General features: G+C 51.6%; 3 protein-coding genes across 3 annotated transcripts; 1 reads left to right on the plus strand and 2 right to left on the minus strand.

Moving 5' to 3' along the window:
• Positions 1-97: 97 nt before the first annotated feature.
• NCLIV_059280 (conserved hypothetical protein) lies at positions 98-908 on the minus strand (the record flags this gene model as incomplete). The annotated part of the gene is made up of 2 exons (XM_003885482.1): positions 98-597; positions 860-908. 2 exons carry the CDS (start codon positions 906-908, stop codon positions 98-100), a joined length of 549 nt encoding a protein of 182 aa, XP_003885531.1.
• A 1,316-nt stretch (positions 909-2,224) lies between these two features.
• On the plus strand, positions 2,225-10,476 carry NCLIV_059290 (hypothetical protein; the record flags this gene model as incomplete). The annotated part of the gene is made up of 14 exons (XM_003885483.1): positions 2,225-2,440; positions 2,916-3,027; positions 3,687-3,874; positions 4,191-4,295; positions 4,993-5,049; positions 5,305-5,450; positions 6,071-6,218; positions 6,631-6,830; positions 7,049-7,193; positions 7,547-7,641; positions 8,107-8,175; positions 8,998-9,123; positions 9,650-9,709; positions 10,377-10,476. The coding sequence occupies 14 exons, from the start codon at positions 2,225-2,227 to the stop codon at positions 10,474-10,476; spliced, it is 1,767 nt and encodes a 588-aa protein (XP_003885532.1).
• A 1,628-nt stretch (positions 10,477-12,104) lies between these two features.
• On the minus strand, positions 12,105-16,153 carry NCLIV_059300 (putative CD2 antigen cytoplasmic tail-binding protein 2; the record flags this gene model as incomplete). Its single annotated transcript, XM_003885484.1, has 7 exons — positions 12,105-12,416; positions 12,717-12,829; positions 13,073-13,183; positions 13,773-14,388; positions 14,675-14,842; positions 15,251-15,391; positions 15,968-16,153. The coding sequence occupies 7 exons, from the start codon at positions 16,151-16,153 to the stop codon at positions 12,105-12,107; spliced, it is 1,647 nt and encodes a 548-aa protein (XP_003885533.1).
• Between the last annotated feature and the right edge of the window lie 1,449 nt (positions 16,154-17,602).

The raw sequence follows: 17,602 nt of genomic DNA on the forward strand, positions 1-17,602 counted from the left end.
CAGTCTCCAAGTACCGGACATGACTGCTGACACGAAGGCGGGAAACTTGGACGCCTACTTGTGGAACACGCCGGCAAACGATTTGGCAGCAGACGGTTTAGAAATCTGTGACCCTTCCGTTGTGCGACCAGTCACCATGTGTCGTTGGCTCGGGTCCTTCGTATTTGAAGCCGTACTCAGGTACTTTCAACATGCCGCCAGTTTCTTTTGATGGTCGTTCGGCTGCGTTCTTCTCTTGCTTGAGAGGAACCTCACTGCGAGCAGTGCCGTCAGACTTTTCATTCGCATTTGTAGAGCAGCCACCCGCCGTGGCAGTAGTCTTTGGCGCTGAACCACTCCGGTTAACACGAAAGATCTTCCTCACAGGAGGTGGCCGTGGAGCTGCGTCCTTCAGATGCGCAGATGATACGTGGACGTCTTCATTTTTGGGGTTATGGTTAGACACGCCAAGGGAGGGCGGTAGCTCGGTGCCTCTAGCTGTGGCATCCTGGTGGACGATGCCACTCGATGTAGGTTGAGCCGGGGTAGAAGAAAAGTATCTCAGCCTTCTCTGGGAAGCGACGAAAGCATCTTTCTGTAGGTGAAGCAGGTTTCCGCCTGAAGAATAGTAACAACATAGTCGAGTAAAGCTGTCTTTACATGGGAACCAGAAAAGCTCCCGCACTGGTAAATGTCCCCAGGATGCTAGTGGAGTGACTCTGGCCTTTCTGCGATCTTAAAACTCAGACCGCAATACCACAATACGTACTGCCGTTGACGAAGCGTCTCGTTCTTGGAAACAGCTGCATCTCGTTGGCGACGCGCGTCAGCCGCAGGACTGCTTGAAAAGCTGTAGCTGCAGCGGCGGGGGCTGCCCTACCGTGCGAAACGAGATCCACGAGAAACTTCCCTTTTTTGAGCGATGCCATGTCCGGTGAAAAAGGTAGTGTAAAAGACTTCGGTCCTCCTGTTAACTCCGTTTGCTTTTTCTCAATAGTGACCTGAAACCATAGGCCTGATGTGCCAGAGGCCGTTTCTCATGCCGCGCTGTTGAGACGTAGGTCTAGAAGCACCAGGCCACGGCGAGCTGTTCACATAGTCCGACAGATTCCCACTCACAGCCTCACAGCTTGGAAGCCACACAGGCACTCGCGTCAGAAAACAGCGAAAAAAAGATCAACTACTGATGCGCAGAGTCATCCTCGGTGTCTCTTTCGAGTTTCTGCACGACTGGCGTGGCCCGCCGGAGTGCATGCGTCGATTGAGAACAGGCGCTGCGCATGCACAACTCCGCGGGAGACCATTTGCCGTTTTGGTATCTGCGGTGTGTCCGTTGTATCCGGCATCAATCTTGACGCAGTTTCCCGCCGGTCTCCTTCATCGAGCTCTGCTAGACTCCTGCAAGCAAGTGGCTGTTGCGGAGCCTGTGTTAGGGCGCCGTACTTTTTCCGTCGAGAGCGACGGCCACTCTTCAGTTCGACTAGCCGGTTGCCTTGCAGGGACAGTGCTGCTGTTTGGCTTCTGGTGGAAACTGGGAAGAGAAACGACTTTTTTCTTCGCCGCGGAGTTGGAGTTTGTGCTTTCGATTGGCCGTGGGACCTCGGGGCGTGCCTTCTGTGCCCACTAGCATTGCCTTTCTTCCGCTTTTCGCACCCCCAGAATGGTTTCCGGGCGTCCTACACCAGTCGTCTGCGCGGGTGTTGAGCGCCATGGCCTCTCTTCTTCCCTTACGTTCCCTTCGCTTGGCGCCTATCGGCAAGGCTGCCTCTCTGGGCCCTCCCGTCTCTTCTCTCTGCGGTTTTCGCAGGCCTCCTCTCTTCTGCCGTTGCGCCAGTCACCGCGACGGTCGTCGACACTACACAGATGCACACTCCGAGAGCCTCCACGGTGTGTCGGCGACATTCACAATACGGACAAACTTCTCTCAAGTTAAAGTTACGAAAGACCGGGTCCCTTTCGCCGCGGTTCCATGAGCGTCTGATCCCTCCGTGCTTCCCTCAGGTGTATTGCAACCCGTGAGAAGGGGCGGGCGCCAGCAGGCAGATGCTGCTTGCCCGTCCTGCTCCCGATATCGTGGCAACAAGAGACACATGTGCAGCGCCAACTGTGTCTGTTCTCTTTTTTCTTGCCTCTCTCTCCAGGCTTTGGCGCCTCAGAAGACTTGAGTCTCAGAGAGACAAGGAAATCGAGTGAGACTCTTCGTTTCACGAGGGAGAGAAAGAGGCTGCTGGCGACGCGCACTGGCATGTTGACGGAGGAAGACGGCCTCGCAGGTTCCCAGGCTGCCAACCTTCTTCGAGGCCTGCCTACCTACCATGTCAAAGAAAAAGACTTGGAAAAGAACTTCTTCGAAGTCGACGCCGACAACCCGACCCCTCTTCTCGAATATTTTTCTGCGATGCTCCGCCAGGGGAACCTCGAACCCAATGAGGCGCAGAAGGAACTAATGGGCAAATTGCAGGTAAAAACATATACAGTCATCGCTTCACCCTAAATGTATAGATGCGTCTACAAATGTGGAGGCATACACCCACATCAATATACGTATATATATATATATATATATATGTACATAAATATTGAACATCCCTTTCCCTGTCTTTTTCGTTCGGTATAAATGCACAGGACCTTCATATATGTATGTGTTGACACCTATGGATACGCTTTATGCGAAGCTGATGGGAATACAAATAATTATGTAATGGGGACAGCGATAGAGATAAACAGAGAGGTGAATGTGGAGAAAGCGACAGGTTGTCCGAGAGATACACAGAGGGAGATGGAGAGGTACACAGAGAGTGAGACGAGGATATATATATATATATATATATACAGAGAGAGATAAGGTGAGAGATCGCCAGAGAGCCAAGGAAACATGGTTATCCTTCGGTGGATAAACCATGCGTGAATGTGTGTCTGCTTGGGGGTGTGGTTAGGTTCTCATGGATGACATCGAGGCATTTAACTTGAAGTCAGGCGATCCGTTTGACCCCATGACGGCGCGACCTCCAGGCGCGCCTCCGACGCTTTCGTCTCCAAGCAAGGCAGGTGCATGCGTTCGCACTCAAAGAACGCATCTTGACTGTCTCTGCCTTTCCGCTGGCGATACTTTCCTCCCCAGATAGAATTGCTTGCAACCACAGATTTCGCACCCTATATACGTGCAAGCGCTACAGTCAACAGAGACAAGTGCACCTTCACGTGTTTGTACAAGTAGAGATAAATATCTAGGTGAAAATGTGATATCTCGGTGGACTGCACGCCGGCCGTGTGCGTGGTGTAATACCTTGGGCGGGATCACGAGTGTGAAACAAGGCAGACGGAGAGTGTGTTGATGATAAAAACGAAAGCGTTGAACCCGGGGGCTCGACACGCAAGTGTCAGCTGTACTGCATTGCGGTGTGTGGTGTATGTACAGCCGAAAACAGGCCTCGGCCTTCTTTCCCGACTTTGGCGGGGGGACACCAGCGCGGATGGCGATCGCGCGGCAGGTCAGTTTCTGTCGTAGAAAGGGCGTCGTTTTCATTCAACAGACCACATATGTTCCGCCAAGTTGGTTGTTCTTCCTGTGCAGTTTCGGTTCTGCCTGAGAAGGGAGTTTTCCTTCCTGTTGCGTCTTCTCTGGATGCTGTGAAGGGTCGGAGACGACTGCTTATGGCCACTGGCAGTTTCCGGTTTTTTGCGCTTTCCTCTTCTCTGTTGCCCAGCCCCTACTTCTTCTCTGGAGGCGAAGGAGGAAATCCCGCTTCGGATTCACCCTGAGATCCGAGGGCTGTACATCTACGGAGGCGTAGGTCAAGGCAAGACGATGATCATGGATGCGTTCTACGACTGCCTCAAAATCAAACATAAAATGCGAATTCACTTTCACCAATTCATGGTGGAAGTCCAAGAGGTAAACCAGATACACTCTTCACACACTGCACATCTATCTGTACACACACACACACACACAAATATATATATATATATCTATATGTATATCTGTATACATGCACGCATGCCTCTGTACGCATCTCCCGTTCCATATGTGCATGTGTGTCTTTGGTAGACGTCTGCATGCCCCTATGTGAGCTTCCCTGTGCCTCGAAACACGCACAGCGAGATATATCTTATTATACATCTAGGTCTGTACATCGGTGTGTGTGTCCATTCCGGCTGGAAGGCCAGTGAGACGGGAGAGAGGCGTTTGTGCCGGCGTTGTTGTACAGAAGCTTCACCGTGTAAAGTCGCAGCGACGCTTCGAAGATCCGCTTTTTGAAGTCGCGAAGCAGGTTCGGTCTCAGGCGCAGGTTTTGTGCTTTGACGAATTTCAGGTGAGGCTGAACTCTCTTTTTGTTTTTTTGTCTTTTCGCTTCGATCCGTGCCCGGGGAGAGACTGCCTGCGGCGCGTCTCCGTCTTCTCTTTTCCCACGGAACGTCCGTTCTTGTCTTCTGCGTGGCGATGCGCCGTTAACTGGAGACCTGCAAGTGTGTCCTTTTTGCTTCGCGCTGGCTTAGTCCAACTCTGCGAAGCTCTCCCCATTGAGGCCCCTTCACACACCAGAAAAAATGGAAAATCGAAATCCTTTCTCTCTGTGGTTGTCCGCGTGTCCAAACTTTTTTCTTCTCTTCGCCTCTTTGAGAGGAGCCCTTTGGTCTCTCGCGCGGATTCGTCTCTCTCTCTCTCCACTGCTTCTTCTGCTACCATATCGTGGTCTCCGGAAACAGGTTGATCTGTCGTTTTCTTTCTCCTCTTTCTCCACATTCGCCGTTCTTCTTCCCGGTCAGTCTCTCCGTCTCTGTTCTTGTCTTTGATCTTATGTCTCTCTGTGTTGTGTTTCACTTTCTAAACTCCTGCTCGGCCCTCCTCTTTTCCCTTGTTCTCCGTCCGTTCCTTTTCCGCCCGTTTCTCCCAGTGGCGTTATCGCCGCTCCCGTCCTCGTGGTCGGGCCTTTTTGTCACAGTTTTTGCTTCACGGCTGATACTTTGAAGGAAGCACGACGAAGTCGCGTCTGCTTTGCGTCTTTACAGGTTGTTCATATCACAGACGCGATGATCCTCAAGCGCCTTTTCGAGTTCCTCTTTTCCGTAAGTTTCTGCGCTCTCTGTCGCTCTTTCTCTTCTTTTCTGCCTGTTCTCCCTCTCTCTTTCTCCCTGCCTCCCTCTCTTTCTCCCTGCCTCCCTCTCTTTCTCCCTCTCTGCCTCCCTCTCTTTCTCCCTCTCTTTCTCCCTCTCTTTCTCCCTCTCTTTCTCCCTCTCTTCTCGCGCTTTCCTCTCCCATCCCGTTCTCCACCCGTCTCAATGTTTTGCACGATGGCTTCGCAACTTGGTTTTTCTCTTCAGTTCGGAGCAATCGTCGTGGCGACGTCCAACCGACCGCCGGCAGATCTCTACAAAGGCGGTTTGAACCGCCAGCGGTTTCTGCCTTTCATCGACCTCCTCGTGGACTGCTGCGATGTCTTCCACATTGAAACGCACAAAGACTACCGGTGAGGCGGACATCGAAGAAGCATCGGCCGTGCAGGAGACAGAGATCAACTAAAGTGCAACTATCGGAATGAAGAACAAATCTTTTCCACACGCTGGCTCCTTCGATCCACACATACACATATATACTTCCGTATATGCAAACATATATATATATATATACATGTCTATTTACAAAGTTGTGTGTATATATGGATGTACATGCAACCTTGGATATCCGTACTGTCGACAGAGGTGTTTTTGTATCTGTGTCTACACACAAGCATGTGTATGTACATATATATATATATATATATATATATATGTATATATCACTGTCGAGTTTTTCTGCATCTCTGCGGGTGCCCCGTTGAATGCAGCGGGGACAAAGGCCCGCGACTTGTACTGTATGTGAGAGAGATCGCGGAACACCTATCAAAGCCTATCGATATCAACTCACGTATACGCATGCAACCGTACTCCATATATCTCCATATCTTTACATATGTCTCCATGTACAGTTAGATACGTGTGGTGATGCTTGCGCATCGAAGAAGACGACTGCGCATGCGTACTATGTACAGGAATGCGTGTGTCGAGCAGATAAGCCGCGGAAAACAAGGTTGCGTGTTTGCGTTTGCAGGCTGAGCAAAATGGCTGCCAATTCACACGGGTTGTACTTCGTGCCTGCGAGGCCTCAGGAGGAAATCCTCAAGCAGCTGCTCAGCTTGACTCAGGGCGAACAACCTGAACCTGGAGTCGTCCAAGTAGCCATGGGACGAGAACTTCAGGTGAGCGAGAAACCGCTCCTCTTTGAGCATTCGCCTTCCTCTCGGAGTGTCCCGCCACGTGTCTCTGTGTGTCTCCACCCGCGCATCCGTCGATGTGTCTCCGGGGGTTCAGCAGCCGCGCGGTCGAGTTACGCACAGAGGCTTCCTCACCCTGTCAGCGGCGAGCAAACCGGCGAACCGTGGCAGTCTGCCGGTGTCGCGGAAAGGGGGGCGTGTCCGCTTTTCTCACTTTTTCGGAAAGAAAGCTGCTGACGGCTCTTGCCTCCCCGCTTTTCCTTGTCGCTGGACGACGCGGGGTTTTCGCTGGGCAACGCGCGGTTTCCTGCCTTTCTGGGGTTTCGCACCTTGCTGTCCGCGTCTCCGAGACGTTCGCCTCCAGCGCCTCCCGCGTCGGCTCTTTCGCTCTCTGCAGGTGCCGATGATGGCGAAGGGTGTAGCGCAGTTTGCCTTCTCGGATCTGTGCGAGGCGTCTCTGGGGACTCCGGACTTTCTGGCGATCGCCCGGAACTTCCACACGCTCTTCCTGAGCCGCATTCCGGATCTGATCGACATGGAGCAGTACCCGAACGAAATCCGAAGATTCATCGACCTGATCGACGTCCTATACGAGAAGTGAGAAAAACAACGCGCCAGGGAGAGGGGGAAGAAGGGGAGAACGGCGGCTTGGAACCGTAGGCTGTTTCAGTTTGTTGGAACTCGCGTTCCTTTTCTTCGCCCCATTCTTCGTCTTGTGCATCTTTCCGCCTTTGTGCTTCTTTCTGGTCGCGGGCTTTGCTCCGTTCTCTGCGGGTTTTCCTTCATGCGTTCTCTGTATGCTTAATTGCGCTCAGGCACGTTCGGGTGATTTTCGACGCAGCGGCGCCTCCCTTTCGCTTGCTGGGCATCACTGCCACGACAGCCCACTTCGAGGAATTGCGCCAGGCAATTCAAAAGAAATTCCCAACCGTCCAGGCCTTCTTCGTGGCCATGAAACCGGTAAAACCGACATCAGACGTCAGCGACACGCATGCCTTGTCACAGCAAACTACCTCTAGATACACTCTCGCTGGCAAACAGAGGTCTGTCGTCCCCACATCTATATATCTATCTATCTGTCTGTCTATCTGTGTAAACTATCTATCTGTATCAAGATATATGCATTTGTATCTGTCTCCCTCGCTGTCCCTTTATGCATATCCATGAGCTGTTTGCATTTCTCTATCTCTTTGTGTGTCTCTTTATATCTGTATCCGTCTTTACACACATCTACGCATAGATACAAATATGTATATAAATGTTTATGCCCACCTATGGCTATGAGCGTAAATGCGTTGCTTTTTTGCTTTCAGTTTCTTGTGAGAGAGACAGGCAGCAGGGACGCCGCCGAGATCACCCAGGCCAAGTGGATTGAAGGCGCTGGGGATGTCGTTGGAGTCTCCCCGAAGTACGTGTCTGTGCAAAAGGAGAAAGAGGAAAAAACGTTGGGGAAAAAAGAAAGTTCTCCGAAACATCCAGGACTAGCCCCTCCTCTGACTGCTCCTTCGAGTCACACATAGCTGACGTGTCCCCATTCGTGCACGCAAAGGTCGAATCTCAGAGAGTACTCGTAGGTTAATATCAGACGCCCTAAATCCGAACCGGGTTTGAAGCCGTTCATGGAGGTTTCCCTTCCCTTTTTCGTAGGCGTTATCTCTCGTATGCCCAAAGTGTGTCTCTCCAACGCGGGCGGGGGGGGGGGGTGGTACCCGTACACACGACGCATCCACTCTCCGTTTGAGTCTGCCTTTCTTTTGTCTCTCTTTTCGTTTTGCGACTGTTTTCCCGCCTGAGTTTTCGCCCACACACGCGTGCTCTAGAGTCTTTTCTGTCGAACTACACGCCCTTGGTGCCGCGCCGATCTCGCTCTCAGGACTGCCGAGCACGTCTTTGCGAAGATAGATGTCCAGAAAAAGCGCGTTTTGCCCCTCGAAGCGATTCGGTAGGTCCAGAAATAGCGCGAACGCGCCAAGAGGCGGGAGAGGACGCACGAGAAAGAAGCCGAAAGCTCGAAGCGAGAACAGACGCGCAGGAGCAACGTTTTTCTCTCCCCGTGGTACCAGGAGCTCCACACAGAGAAGGGAGAACATGAAAAGAAACAAGTAGACAACGATATGTGCCTGCATCACGGTCTGTATCTCTTCCTTGACCTACATACCTACGAATTTATGTCTGCATCTGTCTATTTCTCTATCTCCATCGCTCTATGAAGAACCAGTCGCGCAGAGAAACAGTCTCTGCACGTTTGTGTACCTTATCAAGATAAGAAGACAGATCTCGCTGCTTGAAATCCCCGTCTCAGAAAGAGCCTGGGAAGCGACCGAAGGAACTGACAATTGGCCACGCGGCTGTCGTCGCCACCAGGCAGAATGTGCGAACTCGATTCGTGCAGCATCGGAGCTGCGAGGACAGCCTCTTCAGCGAGGGGACCCCTGGGTTTTAGAAAACGTTCGATGGATACTTTCTTCAAGAAATGAAACTCAACCGCAAACTCACGCTGAACAGACTGGGTGTGACGTGCACGCGTCGAGAGAGGCGCCAGGACATCTCGCTTTTCGTCGTAGACCATGGTGTCTCCGAAGAAAAGAAAAGGTAGAGATTCTGCGAACCACTTCTCGCCCAGGGTTTCGGTCTAGGTTCTCGTTTCAGTGCCCGATGCCCAGATTCTGGATTTCGTCCGGGGTTTCGGTCTATGTTGTCGTTTCAGTGCCCGATGCCGAGATTCTGGATCTGTTTTTCGAGCTTCGTTTTGTCGCCGTTCCAGGTCTGGGCTGTACTTCCACATGCTGAATTTCGACGTAAAACGCCCGACAGATAAGGACGAATTTCTCTTCCAGGACCGGCCTGCGACTCTCGGCACCCCCCAGACAGTCGGCTACGAGCTGTTCAAGTGCGTGTCTCGCGAGAAAAAGAGCTTTTCTTCTCTGGTCGAGAAGCGAGAAAAGGGGAATTTTGGGGGAGTCGAAAACGCGCAACGCTTTCCGCTGCATGCACCCTTTGTTTCCTGCCTACGCCACACCATAGAGCCCGCCAATACGCAGGCGCGCCTGGGTCTGTGCGTGATTGAAACTGGAACATCTACATATATATATATATATATGTAGAGGTGTTTATATGTACATGTATGCTGATGCACATATTTGGACGGCCGTGAACTGTTTTCGGCATGCATAGATTTCTATGTATATGCATCCATCTATGTACATTTATAGACACATCTCTGTGGGTAATGTATGCTTCTGCATGTATATGTATATAATTGTACGTACGCAGGCATGTATACGTCACATGTATACCCAAATATAGACGGCCTATTTGGCAACGGAGCTCGGGTACTGTGTGTGATGAAAGGGTGACAATGTGCGCACCGTCGTCAGTGCGGACGGTAAACGCTGTTTTTCTGCATGCGCTTTCAGCGAGGGAGGTTCGTCGGGTGCTCAAGACGTTCAGTTCGCTTACGTCAGAACCATCTCGCGGTGAGCCTAGCAGCAGCTTTTCCACTTTTTTCGACGCCCTCTCTGCGAATCCTGGGGGCGCATGCACCCTTTAGGCGCATGCACCCCCAACTGCATGCGCCATCTCGTCAAAACTCCCTGGTTCCGCGCCGACGCCTCCCCCGTAGCGAAGAGACGTCAAGACGAAAGACACGAGACACCGAGGTTACCCATACCCAAATGCAGCTCTTCGCATATATATATATATATATATATATATATACTGGTTTATGGGTGTATGGATGTGCATATTTAGATACGACTGGACGCGTGTACACTTTCTTTTGAGAGTTCTGTATGCATATCTCTATATTCCATGTCTTTTGTTGATATGTGACAGATGGAAAACGACAATCTTCTGTGTATGCAGGCATACAGCAAAAATGCGCACCAGTGGACTCCTGTACGAGAGCGTGTTTTTGTTGGTCTGTTTTGTCTCCCTTCGTGACGCGGTTGCGCCTTCCGAAGCTTCGCGGAGCTTCACATGCCGCGACAACCCCCTCACCCTCACATTTACACCTGCACGAATCTACAAAAACATATATATATATATATGTGTGTGTGTATATATATGCTCGTGTATCTGTATGTGTAGGTGCAAAGTTTTGCCTGTTCTGTATTGCGTGCGTTTGGTATGCTTTTGTAACAGAATTCGCGACATGATCTCGACCAGCTACTTGGAAGACCATCAAAAAATCTTCAAGTTGCAAGATCTCCGTTTGTTTGGTGTTCCTACGCCTTCAGCGTGAAGCTGCAAATTCCGCAATCGCGCCCTCCATCTTCACGTTGCTCTTTCTCTTTTTCTGAGTTCCGCCTTGCTTCTCTAAACTTCCTTCTAGATCTCACAGTCCTGGCGTCTGTCCATATCACTTTCATATATATATATATATATATAGTTGCATATATGTATATATATCAATGCATGCGGATGTTGGCGTGTGGATATCAATAGACAGAAGGGTATCTCCACACATGGGAGGAGGAGACATTTTTGCAAAGCTGAAAATTTGGCTATATTTGAAATTGCCCGGGAATGCAGCTTGGATGGGGGAGAGGGGGGGGTGTTTTGTGCGTCTGCTTGCGAGCGAGATGTTCACTTGTTCGTTATCATCTCGCTGTCGCTCGACTGGTGTGGTGCATTCGCGTTTGGTTCGTCTTTTTTCTCTTCGCGAAACTCGCTTCTGTCACGGGGGGTGAGCAATGCACGTGACCGCCCCTCACACCTGGAGTCCCTCTCCGTGGTTGTCCCTGTCTTTGCTGAAATGTTCCCGATATCGGCATGAAGCCTGATTTTTTCATCTCCGCATGCACGTAGAATGAGCATTTCCCGAGAAACTTCGCGTCAACAAACCGTGGCGCATAATCCGCTTTCCTCGCCCCTGTGCTCTACCCTACATGATCTACACACATGCATCTCCATCGATGCAGCTATCTGTATGTATACATCTGTGTATTTATGTGCATACTTATATTTAGTTGTATATATATGCATAGATGCGTGTGTGCTGCTTGGAAGCGTTTGAGTGTAGAGGAAGCCTCGCTTGTGTGGACAAGTGCACGTTTGAAGACGAGGTGGAGGAGAATGTGAAAGACAGGGAGAAGAGGAACTCATGAGAGTCCTCCGCGCCGCCTTCCTGTCTTGCGGGGCCGGAGCTAACCCAGCTTTTCCCCTAAAGAGAGTCCTGTTACACGTGCAAGATTAGAGAGATATGCATCTATTCACATGTATCTGCGTCTATAAGCTTTCACCGGCTCTCTGCATGCGCCAGAAAACCGATTTCTTCGGGTTTTACAACAGAACGCGTCCTGGGCTCTGTCGTGGACCCTGAGGAAGCGCACACTTTCGAGAAAACGAAACGAGGGAAAACACGAGAGGATAAAGAGGCGACGGACGCGGAAAATAACAGTCTAGCGGGAAACGCGTCGTTTCCCGAATCGCTTTCAACGGAAAGCCGGGAAAAAGAGAGGACCGAAAAAAGGCGACCGCTTTCAAGTCGAACTGCGCTCCCGCAAGGTTCTCGTCCAGCACTCTCACGGGAGAGACACGAACCTGTGAAACTGACCCATCCAACAAATCCACAAATATCCACATACACATATATATAACTATATCCGCAACAGAATTCAGATATAATGATGTATATTTATATATATGTATATGTGTATGTATTTGTAGACGTATGAAGTGTATAGACAGACTTGTGGTAGGAACCAGCACGTGGATCGGCGCCTGCTTCACCGTTGTTTTTCGTTTCTGCGCGGCGAACGTGTGTTCCCCTTGGCTCGTGTTTCCCAGTTCTTCTCTTGCATCTCTTGCACGTTTCTCGTGTTTCCCCGTCTCGTTTTTCCGCGGCGCTTCTCGTTTTTTTGCGCCTTTCTACGTCGACGTCTCGAGCATTCTCATGACCCGTTCATTCTTTCGGAAGTCTTTGTCCTCGTCTTCCTCTTCTTCTTCGCCTCGCTCCTTCGCCTCTTTCCGCCGCCTTTCCTTTTCTCTGGCGCGCTCTTCGTCGCTCTCTGCTTCGCGTTGCCTCTCGTCTTCTTCAGCTTCGCGCAGCCTCTCGTCGTCTTCCTGCTCCTGAGAAGACCGGAAGTCTGCCTCCTTCCACAACAGCCAGACGCCGTCCAGAGGTTCGTTCGCAGCGGAGACTTGACGCACCTGCATCGCCGTCGCATCCGAGACGAAACCCTGGCGAGGAGAGGGAGAGAAAGGCGAGGGAAACCGAAAAAGGAGATGGAGAGACGAGCGGGTACAGAAGAGAGGCGAAAACGAGGGAAGCACCTGCGTGCCAGCAGGACGAGAACAAGAAACGCGAGAGCGCTCAAGAGACACAACGTGCAGAGAAGGAAAGAGAAGCGAGAAGGAAGACGAACGCGGGAGGAGAAAAGATGAATAGACAACGACTCACGACAGGGACGAGGGAGAGACGGACAGCCCGCGACCCTCGCGCTCTTCTCTCTCTTTCTCCGTCCTTTGTTTTTCGCACACCTGCTGAATCCAAGCTTGCAGGAGAGAGGCCGGATAGGGGCCGTGGACTTCCGTGTCGTTGGGGTTGTTGACCCAGCGAAATTGCCAGTACGTGGTCCCCTCAGCCGCGGCGTCTGAGAAGAATCACTCGCGAGGCAAAAGCGAACCGTGCAGACGGAAAACGAAACGGAGAAGCAAAAAAGGGAAAGAGGGAGGAGACGAGAGAGAAAGAAAGGTGAAGACGGGCACAGAACCGGAAAACAGCGAACGAAACGCTGGAAAAAAAGCCAAAGGTGGCGGGAGAGAACAACGGGGGAGGACCCGAGCAGTCGCGACCCAGTGTTTCCGCGGCACACATTCGAGCGAATGCAGCTTACCGTCAGCCTGCGAAGCTTCGCTTCTCTCCTCCGATGCGCCAGTCGCCGTCTTTTCACTCTCCCTCTCTTTCAACTCCTTCAAAATATCCTCTTTCCGCAGAAAATAGACATCTAAAAAACACAAAGACACATGCTACCCGCGCGCGAATTCACCAAACTATCCTGATATACATACATATACATATATATGTATATATGTATTTATTTATATGAATGTATACGTCTGCCTTATAAAAACTCAGAACGTTTAATGGTGCAGACCTGTAGTTACACATCCGTGGACTGCCAGGCATGTCTCTTCGGATATAAAGCTATATCCTCTACACATACTATATATATATATATATACACGTTTGAATCCTTCTTTCCATCTAGCTGTGCTAACTCTCTTCAGTTGTATCATATATATATATATATATCCACGTATCTGCAGATAAAAGAATCTGGGGGAGAACTCGACGCTGTCCAGCATCTCCACGCTTCGGTCCTCCACTCGAGAAAACAAGCGACGCAAAAAACGGCATCATACATCCGTTCTCTACAAAACGATCTACTGTTATCGGTGTATGCATGTGTTTGTATCGAAAAAGGCTTTTTGACGTGAGGGGTCGGAGCGCGGAATTGCGTGCACGAGTCGTTCGAGGCCAAGGCGAGCTTTAGGAACTGCACGTTCTCCCAGTGCAAAATGTTTCAAACTCACTTTTCCCGACGGTCATCAGGTTCGAGCACAGGTCGGTGATTGCGTTGAAGACGCGCAGTTCGTCTTCGTTCATTTTCCCTTTCTTCGCGTCCTTTCGTTTCCCAGAGAGACGAGCGGTGTTTCGTCCCGACCCGCCCTTGTTCTCCCTTTCTCTCTGCGTCTCTGTCTCGTCAGAAGGCGCTGACGCACCGCCCTTCTCTTCGTTCTCTTTCAGTTCCTTCTCTTTCAGTTCCTTCTCGTTCGGTCCCTCCTTGTCTTCTCCCTCGGGTTGTGTTTCCTCGTGTTCTTCGTGGCCTGCGTCTTCTTCGCGCTTCTTCCGGCGCGTCCGTTTCGCAGTGGGGCGACAGAAGGCTTCGTCTTCTTCCTCTTCTTCGCGCCGTCTCCGTTTGTTCTGTCGCTCGCGGCTGCCTGCGCTTCGCTCCTCGCCCCCGTCGGCCGCGACTTCGCCAGCGGCGCGCCGACTCGCCCCGGCCTTGATCCGCCGCATCGCCTCCGTCGCGGACTCTCCGCAGTCGAGGAGCTCGGCGAGCGCGGCCAGACTCGCGGTCACGTCCACAACAGTCGCCTCCGGCTCGGCGCGCATCTCCGACAGCACGCGTTGCCGCGCCTCTTCCGTCTAGAGAGAAGACCAGCAGCCGACCAGAGAGCACAAAGGCAGGAGAGAATGCGCGGACAAGACCCGAAAAGAAACCAGGAAACGAGGCAGGGAAGGACGGAGAAAACGAGCCTGAAGAAGAGGGAAAGGAACGAAACGGCTGAGAAAACCCGTGGGCGGTCGCACTAAAAAAGACCAGGCACCAAACAAGTCGACACAGCGCGACACTTTCCGCAGCGTGGCCTTCACCTATCCACACGGTGAAGAAGCGTTTTGCGGTCTCAGATATCTCGTGTTTTTCTCTTACACGAAAGGCCGTGTTGGCGTCGCCAGAGTCGATCGCATCTAGCCAACCGTCTGCAATCACGCTCGGCTGTTTCGCTCTCCAGATGTAGTTCCCTTCCTCGTCGAAAGTGCCTTCCTGCAGCTCTCGCCGCATGTTGAAAGGCTCAAAGACAACGCCCTTCTCGTCCTTCTGCACAGACACGCGGCGACAGGCAGGAAACCCCGCGGGGACAATGAGAAGAGAAAGCAGTTCTCGCACATCTGAAAAACATGGACGGAAAAAAACGCGGGAAGGTACCAGACAGGGCGAGAAAAAGGTTCACACACACGCCACGAGCCTAGTGCACACCGTTGCGACTCGTCTCTGGGGGGACAGGGGGAGGGGGGCGGGGGTGAGGGGAAGTCTGTTCGCTTCTCGCGTTTTCGGTCCTCTCCACGTGTCGCTCCAATCTCTCTTCTTCGTCCTTCCGTTTTTCTTCTCTCTCTACGCTCGTTCGCCGACCGTCCGCTCTCTCTTCCCGGTGTTCCAGGAGCTCTCGTTATCTCTCCTGCATCTCCCTGTCTCTCCGTCTTCCTCGTTCCTTCTCTTCCTTCTTACTTCGACTTCTGGATCCGCTTCAGAGGCCGCGACGGCAGCCGAGCGGGTGTTGACCGTGTCCACGTCTGTGTCGCCGACGCTGTAGCCGAGAGATCCAACCCCAGCGGCGAGGACTTTCTTCCGCCGACGAATCTTCTCCACCTGTGCAGACGCACGGCGACGGGCAAGAACGGCGAACGAAAAAAACGCATGCTGTTCCGCGCCTCTCGCGAAGCCCTCAGTGGGGACACCGAAGAACGCAACGTAACGGACGCGCGCGGGAAGAGACGCAGAGAGAGGCACGCCCCGAGAACGCACAGGCCCCAGCCACGCAGGCGGGAAGCCTGTGCCGCACTCAACCCCACAGACGAAACAGACGAGGAAACAAGGAGAGAAACGCGCGTTGAGAGCTCTCCGCACTCGCCCGTGGAGCGCAGCGAGAGTCGCCAGGAAAAAACGAATCCTTCAGAGCTAAAAGACAAACACCTCTCCCTCCCACACTTATCACCTCAGACGCTTATACACATTATTTATATATATATATATAAAACACGTACCTGCAAGAGCAGAGAGGGAGAGAGAGAGGAGGAACTACATAAAGAGGTACGAGACGCATACTGATGGGTCTGCGTATCTTGTCATCATAGGTAGACGGCCATAGATAGGTATAATAGAACACACGGAGACACGGATATAGATATGAATGGTTGGCAATCGGTGCGTGTGTAGACAGCTCACCTCATCTTTGGAATATTGGGAGTCGAGATCTCCCGATGTATCATCTTCGTTTCCTTCTGGTGGCGAGAAGATTTCTTCCTGGTCCCACTTTTCCACGAGTTTTACATCTTTCTCCTGTTTGAAGCAAACGCGTTTCGGAGGCGGCATCGCGCCTTCCGGCGGATTCTCTCTGTTTGGCCTTTCCATCCCTTTTTCTCCAAAGGCGACTTTTTCTAGAGAGTTGAAGAACTGAAAAGCGAAGGCCCAAGGGAGGAGCGCGAAAAACGCGCAAATAGGAACGGCACCGCGAGGGGGAGATCGACGCGTCGCGAAAGAGCGTAAGACTGAGGAGCAAGAGCCCTAACGCAGCAACTGCCTGGGGACAGATACGGCCCGCAAGTAGGTTTCTACACGTTTTGAGAGAAAGTAGGCGACAGAGAAAGACAAGAAAAACGCGATAAATGGACCTTCGGCGGCCGGAGAGACTTTGCAGGAAAGAGAAGACAAAGGGAGAAGACAAAAGGAGAGAGAAAGGGTTGTATACACGTAGTTGCGTCTTTCAGCTACCTATGTTTTCGAGTATTTGTGGAAAGGACAGTAGAAGAAGACGAGAGAGGAGAGAGAAAGAGACCAACTCCCCGGATGAAGACTTGGAGCAAGATTGACGACTCGGAGGCGCCGCATACAGAGCCGGCGGCTAGGAAGAATTTCTAAGTTTTTAGAAAACGAGACAGCGCGAGGCGTAGACGAAGAAGTTAAAGTTGCTGGACAGATTGAGGCTGCTTGCCTCGTTGGAAAATAGCGAGGGAGGCAGAAAACAGAGCTCTCTCGTTGTGGAGAGACACTTTTTACAGAAAACAGTGGAGTGCAGAACGGCAGGCTCTTCTCTCCACCGTTCCAGGCAACGCGAGAGAAGGTGAAAAGCGAAGAGGGACGACTTGCACAGAGAGAGCGTCGACAAGAGCGTTGTCTTCACAAAGGGAGATTGAAAAGAAGAAAAGTATCAGAGCGTAGAGAAGCGAGGCATAGGCTTCGTAGTGAGACTGCGAGAAGACGTTAGCCGAAGAAGACGCGCAAAAGAGAAAATACAGAGAGAATGCGGACGCGAAATTGCAAGAGAAACAAGGGACAGTAGCACTTCTCATTGGCGTGTACACACAGAGAAAAAAGCGTTTCCCTGACACACTTCTCAGCCACAAGGCTACGGAAGTCACGTTTCGAAAATGCATGCTACGCGTAGGGAGAGTCGTCGCGGGTTTACTCGTTTACAGCGGGAGAGCGACTTCTTCGGCGATTCGTTTCTTGTTTTAAAAAGGGGAAAAACAAAGTTCTTCGTTTTTCTCTGTCTTCTCAGTAGCGGACCCGCCCTCAAAGAGCGGGGAGGAGTCGGCATCTCTGGCGGTTGGTTTTTTTCAGGGGGACAGCAGCGGGAAGAACGAAAAGAAAGCTTTTCAGGCTTCTGTTTGAAACAATCAGAACGCGGCGAATGCAACCCCGTGCGTGTACCTTTGCGGTCTCCGTGTTTTGTCTCCCCCGGAATGTCTTTTTTCTGCGGTTTGCGTCGTCCCCAAAGGCCGTTGTCTCTGTTCTGAAACTCTAGGCTCATTTCTGCCTTTTGAAAACCTGGCTCCGCTTTTTTTGCTGAAAGGACTTCCC

Source organism: Neospora caninum, chromosome XI (genome assembly GCF_000208865.1).
Source record: "Neospora caninum Liverpool complete genome, chromosome XI".
NCBI lineage: Eukaryota > Apicomplexa > Conoidasida > Eucoccidiorida > Sarcocystidae > Neospora > Neospora caninum.